The 6,599-nt window shown below is 33.0% G+C and overlaps 1 protein-coding gene across 1 annotated transcript; it reads right to left on the bottom strand.

The window, feature by feature from the left end:
• Positions 1-281: 281 nt before the first annotated feature.
• LOC149547541 (uncharacterized) lies at positions 282-3,681 on the bottom strand. The gene is made up of 2 exons (XM_089791692.1): positions 1,275-3,681; positions 282-509 (listed from the first exon to the last, which is right to left on the bottom strand). Exon 1 carries the CDS (start codon positions 3,587-3,589, stop codon positions 1,280-1,282), a length of 2,310 nt encoding a protein of 769 aa, XP_089647818.1. The 5' UTR covers positions 3,590-3,681; the 3' UTR covers positions 282-509; positions 1,275-1,279.
• Positions 3,682-6,599: the final 2,918 nt, after the last annotated feature.

Here is a 6,599-nt window from a genome sequence, read left to right as displayed (position 1 = left end):
TTCTCAATAAAATTAATTATAAGACATATCAAATTAAACTCATTTTTAACATTTAAAACAACTAAAATAAATGCCATTTACACACGATAAGAAAATATCTATTAATACCAAATTAAAAATTAAAAAAAAGGAAAAAAAAAGCACACACGCTTGCCTCCTACATTTTTTAACCTTATGGAAGAAAGAAAAAGATTACAAAATTACATAAGCAAACCAAGTATTTACGAAATACGAACATCTAACTGTAGCATCTCAAGAGCTACTGATAAAAAGTCACGATATTATAATTAGGATGACAATTACCAAAACCAAAAAGCTGAACATTTGTGATACTGAAGAAACTCCAAAAAGGAGTAACCTTGAATAATAATAATAAAACATTACAAACTGAATTGTATCACTTATGGGAGTTACTTAGATAATAAAAATATCACTTTGAATAGTTTTCGCATCATCTACTTCATTCTCTCAAGTTGGTCTTTGATTTTATATTGTTGATTAGATCCTGCCTGCAATTGAGTACACACAAATAATGCAAGAAAAATTACATCAGAGTAAAATCTTAGGATTTCTCTTTCATAACTAATTTAAGATATTCTTCATGTTGTTTTTCTTTATTGGAATATAAAGAGAAATTTTTTAAAAATTAAATTAAAAAAAATCAATGAAATACAAATTTAATTAATACTTTCTTTTTGTATGTGTATGTGTATATATAGACACACACGGACATTTACATATATGTATATATAGACACAATAGAAATTTAATTTTTTTAAATTGTAATACTATATAAGAAAGAGTCCTTCAAAAGAACTTTGAAAATATTTCTAATTATACATAAATAATTATAGGTAAAACAAAGTTAATAATAAAAAATAATAATAGTTCAAAAAGAATGCTGCAAAATGAAAAACAAAAAGATACAATAAGAAAATACTTAGACTCCCTTCGTAACAAATATAAATATATAAGATATACATCATTACCCAGAACAACAGATACAATAGTGAAACCAAGTTAGTTATTACATTGTACAATAGATCTGTATACACTTTTGATAAAGCATTTTCAGGTCATGGTTACTCAAAAATATGATAAAGCAAAAAAAAATTAGTCAATCTCAAACCCCGAAATTATGGGACGTATCTTTATCTACAATAGCCAGCACTTTTTCTGAAAATATAAAATAACGAGAGCAGCATATGAGTTTAAAATTTACACATCTAGAGTAATTCCAAATGCTTGAAAATCTCTAACATAAATAAACTTACTTGTTTTAGGGATCTTCAATAATATGTTTGAGTGTTCCCTCGATGCTTCTTCTCCTTTCCTTTTCATTTTTCATTTTCTGGTCTTCTTGTCTACTCTCCTCTTCTATTTCTCGTGATGTCCTCGTTTTATTTTTCTCCTGCCTCTTCTTCAAGTCCATCGCTCTGGTGTACTTCAGTTCCACTTCCTGTCTCTTCTGCGTCAAGTACTCTTCGTCAATTTTGGTTTTGGTGTCCTTCCTCTTCGTTACGGCCGTGTCGGATTGTTCCCCGCATCCTAAATGACCCAACAAAGCCCAGACTTGAGACAGAAACTCCCCACCGCTAGCGATGCATTCTGCATGGAGCGGGGCTTTGTTGTAAGCAGCCACATATATCAGCAATTCGCCCCAGTGAGCTGCTATTATATCCCATCTGTCAGCTTTGTTCTTTAGCTTATATGCCAAACTGATAGAACGATTCACAATCTGGTTGCCATTCTTATCATCCTTGGCCCAACTTGAAAAATCTCCGCACATGTGGGTAATTTTGGTTTGAATTTCTATGTATGAGAGTACTGCAATATCTGGATGGAGAGGCAGAATATTAGGGCGTTCCACGAGAAGATAAGCAAAATACCTCGACAATGTTCTCGCAATTTCAAAATTTTCGGGAGGCTGGATCCGTTCAACATCTAATTCACAAATTGATGTGGCAATATGCCACTGAAGAATGTTCTCTTCCAACTGGGTCTCAACCTCTTCCTCAAGCTCTATGCAGTTCTTTCTAATCAAGTATTCATCAGGATCGTAAACTCTGTCTCTGCATATTAGGATATCTTTATCAGGGGAACATTTATCTTTAACTATTTCAAAGATAAATGATTTCAATTCATTTTTTACATCCGCTTTTCTTATATGAAATAAACTTATGTAGAATTGCAGAAGACTCCTAGGCATGCAAGAAGATTTAGCCGTCTTCAACATAAAACAGAAGCATCTATGACGAGCACATTTCATGGACTTTGCAGGAACATCTATCATGCAATATTGGTTCATTTTGTTCTCCCAGTACTTCTTCTTAAACAGCTTGCGAGCAATGTCCAGCACGTCCATAGAATATTTTTTTAATTGGATCTTGGACCAGCCACAAGATCTCGTTCGTTCTACGTCTCTGATACGAGAACAAATCAGGTACACCATGGTCCAGTCTGATAACGCAATTCTACACAACTGGAAAATTTCCACTGCAAGCGCTACAGAAATAATCACAAATGTAACCGTTTTATGTGCTGGTTTCTTTGACAATTGAAAGAAAACCAGATAGGCAGCCACCGCCAAAAGACAAACATTGAGAAGTCGCAGCACAATACCCTCCTTTTGGAAGGCCGTGCTCCCCGACTTTGAAAACAGCACATCATAAACGAATTTCAATTCCCTCTCTATAACACTGAACAGTTGTTCACAATCTAGACGCGGATTGTTAATGAAAAAATTTCTGGTTTTAGGCAGAGCCCCTTCATGAAAAGAGAGGCCTACAAATCTCCGCTTATACATTTTGAACAAAGCGTGTGACAAGCAGAGATTGTACTTATCTGGTGTCATTACGCCACCTTCCTGGTCAGATACTTTTTGGATGGTTACAATTGCATTCTCTTTCCGTACAGCATCCAACATCTTGCTGTCATCAGTCGTAAGATGCCTCTCCATTTTGCGTAGTCTTTTCTCTCCCTGAACAACATAGTTGTAATCATTTGGATCATATTTACCTTCAAACTGCATGAATTTGTAAAGGCCATTCGTAGAATTAACCATTTGCGTGTTGCTGGCAGATCTCAAGGCCAGGGTTCTCTCGGCGTACTTAGTAGCCCCAGCAAGGAACAGAAGAACAGAAGCAGCCAACAGACGCCCTTCTAATCTGGATATATAAATGACATACGCTGCAATAAGAACTTGATAGATCATAATGAACAAGTGCCTTGTCCACAGCTCATTATCGGCGGTGGAGTATGCGGAGATGGTGTCAGGTCCTCCCAAATGGATTAGCAGTATGGGGGCCCATAATCCGTAGATTCTTTTCCTGATTGAATGCGTCATGATGCCCAGCGCAGAGATAGCCACGACATCCGCAGCCAAGTATGCTCCCCACACCACAAACCGGAGCAAAGAGTTTGAGTTACGATATCTCCTCGCACCGCAGAAAACAAGAAACAACTGCAACTGCATACTGCCTAACATTAAAGCTCTGACCACCCACACTAGCGGTATATGCAAGGGCACGCCTGGACTTGGAGATGGAAAGCATTGACATGGAGATGGAGAGCATTGCCAGCTGTCCATTGCACCTGAACAAACACAAATTGGCCACAAAAAAACTATAGAAACTCGGCGCCAGCTATAGCCTCAAATTGAATTGCATTTCCTTTCTCTTAATTTCTGGTTTAAATAATTTTTAACGCTATTGCACTTAAAGCAAAATTCTCACATCTGGTTAAAGTGAACAATAATACAGCTATAAAGTTATTCTTAAAACAATGTTTAACAAAGACTGACAGAACAAATTTGGGAGTCGTCACCCCATTCTTTTTCAAAGGTATCCCAGTTTAACAATCATTTACAAATCTACCGAGTGTTTATTTTAAAGCATTGTAACAATAAAAGAATAATCAATACGACACTATTCACCATATGTAATCTAAAAAAGATGCTGCAACGTCTTTGTATATTCCATTTTCATCTTGAGCTTAAGCTATGATCCAATGGTATCTTTAAAATAATAGCTTTCCGTGACAAATATAAATAATGTGATCAACAAATTTCACTTTACAAGATCCATATCCTCTTCAATCATCTTCAGCTGCAATTTTTTTAAATTGTTATTTCACAGTCAAGAGGGGCCAAAATTCAATGTTTCAAATAAATAATGATGAAAGCTGGATATCCCCGTTATTTAGCCGTATGACCGTTCTTAGGGGGTACACATATGTATTAGGTTTAACTTATGATTTTTACTTTATTCAAATCTATTTATATCAGTTGTTGTATGGATGTTTTTCAAACTGAAATTGATAGTTTTTATCTTCTCAATTCTTATTATGATGTTTGTGTCCTATTTTTTCAATTATAAGACTTTAAATTCAAATATTTACTATTAGACAATGTGAAGAGTCTTGTTATGAAAGGTGACATTGTGAATAATTGGCTAAAGAATACTAATTACAAAAAGACTAAGCTAAATAGCTATTTAAAGAAAACAAAAAATGAGTTAATTTTATTTTTTATCCAAATATATTCCTCTATATTTAATGTATAAGAAGGAAAAAATATTTCATAAACAAACTTTAAAAACATCTATTATAGTAAAATAATTTTTAATGTGAAAAAGAGAAAGACTAGCATTCTTGAGTTTAACAATTTGCTAATACAACTAATAGAGAATTTTTCAATTAGGTTCAAACATATAACATTAAACTTGTGGAAATATCTTAGTGGTAAAATTTGAAGGTGTAACTTCACTTATAATAGAATAGTACGATGAGTTGTATCAATATGCCTATTGTGATACATATATCAAGCTCATAGTCACTTTCACTCATTTTGTGACATCTAGAATTTTTCAAAATCTAATACATGTGTGTTCTAAATAGTAGTAAAACTTAAACTTGAAAGTCCTTATGTATAAATAGATAAACATAAACATGGACATGGACATAATATAGATATAAGGTTAAAATAGTTTGAGATCCACTTCAATTAAGCCCTTGTTTAGGTATATCTACAACATTTAACATTTGTCCACAAATAATAGTTCAAGAAGTTATAAGGGTATATATAAGTCACTAGACAAATGAAAGAAGAATTTCATAAAGGAGAGTATTCATAGGAGGTGGCGGAAGTAGAAATAAATAATAGATTTTTTGCATTCAATAGATAGAGAATATTTCTAAAAATATATATAAAAATATTATGGAAAAATGAAATAAAAAATTCACTTTTTGGTTTATTTATGGGAAGCAAAAGACATTTTTTTTCTTTCACCTTTCAATCAAATTAAATAGTTTAAATGCTACCACAAATAAAAAAGACAAAAAAACCTACTATATTTTATTATTATTCTAGTAATGCAAATCCCACATCTTTACGATTTCAAATTTTGGTTTGCCCATTACTTTAGTGTTTATTTTCATAGATCACTTTACCATTATTTAGGACATATTCTATCTCATTGTTTAATTTTTAATCTTGTAATCTATCTTAAACTATTATTATTGGAACTTGATATTTGTTGGAAATACAAGGTAGGCAAGGTTATTGAGAGGGGAGGGGTGAATCAAGAATCAATCAAACTTTATTTTATTTCACCAATTAATCCTTCATATAATATTTCAATATAAATACATGCATGAAAGAATGAAAGCAATAAAACATTCATAACACTTTGACACAAGATATAGTGACCTAGAAACCTTCCAAATAGAAAGTAAAACTATGGTGGGGATGATACCCACAAGCTTTAGTACTATAGTATAAAGGTAACTTATTAAGCCTTATAATTGACCACTTTTGGTGATTTGCATGTTAGGAGCAATAAGGACATTGAAGTCCACCTTGTTAAACAATTTACAAACATACAATGAAGTATGCAATTGGTCAGAAGATTTAGCAAAAGATCGTGAATTTTACTTTGTTAAAGGATTTAACTGATGCACCTGTTATGATGAACTAGTGAATGATATCTAATCTACAACTCTGAATTTCTAGTTGAGATTCCTTGTATTGCAATGATCACCTGAATATGATAGATAGATCTCTGTTGTCTCTTATACTGCTTGCATCTTTCTTTAATTTATACTCTTTCTCATATATTTTTCTTCACATGACATTTGGATATGATACAATGCATTCCACATATACCAATCAAAATCACAACTTACTAGAGTCATCTACAATACCAATTTTATCATAATTCACAAAGTCCGCCTAGCTACTGTAACTCAGGTTCTAAAGACAAACTTGGTGATGTTCTAATACATGAAAAATATTGTCAATGCTCAACAATCTTTGGCACTTCGTTGAACTTGAAGCTTGGTCTATACTAATCACTTCCAAGTAGCTCAAACTTAGTCAACACTGTGCGACTCAGTGAATACTAAGAAAATTGGTAGCTACTGAATGATTCAGTTGCCATTGCATGACTCAGTCAACACTAGATTCACATTGGTAACAACGTGAGCTCAATAGATATATTATGACTTGGTTAACATACCATATCTTGGTTAACACTATGATCTTCTTCACTTATATTGAACAACTCTAAAGCCTTTGTTATGCTTTGTTTGCACTATACATT

The sequence above is a fragment of the Cupressus sempervirens genome, chromosome 7, assembly GCF_028749045.1.
Source record: "Cupressus sempervirens isolate cs-2001-9-10 chromosome 7, ASM2874904v1, whole genome shotgun sequence".
NCBI lineage: Eukaryota > Viridiplantae > Streptophyta > Pinopsida > Cupressales > Cupressaceae > Cupressus > Cupressus sempervirens.
The sequence above is the reverse complement of the archived record's forward strand: the minus strand, read 5'-3'. Positions and strand labels throughout refer to the sequence as shown.

What these genes read in the sequence shown, in the direction of transcription:
- LOC149547541 (XM_089791692.1), bottom strand. Translation starts at nt 3,589, where the DNA reads ATGGACAGCTGGCAATGCTCTCCATCTCCATGTCAATGCTTTCCATCT.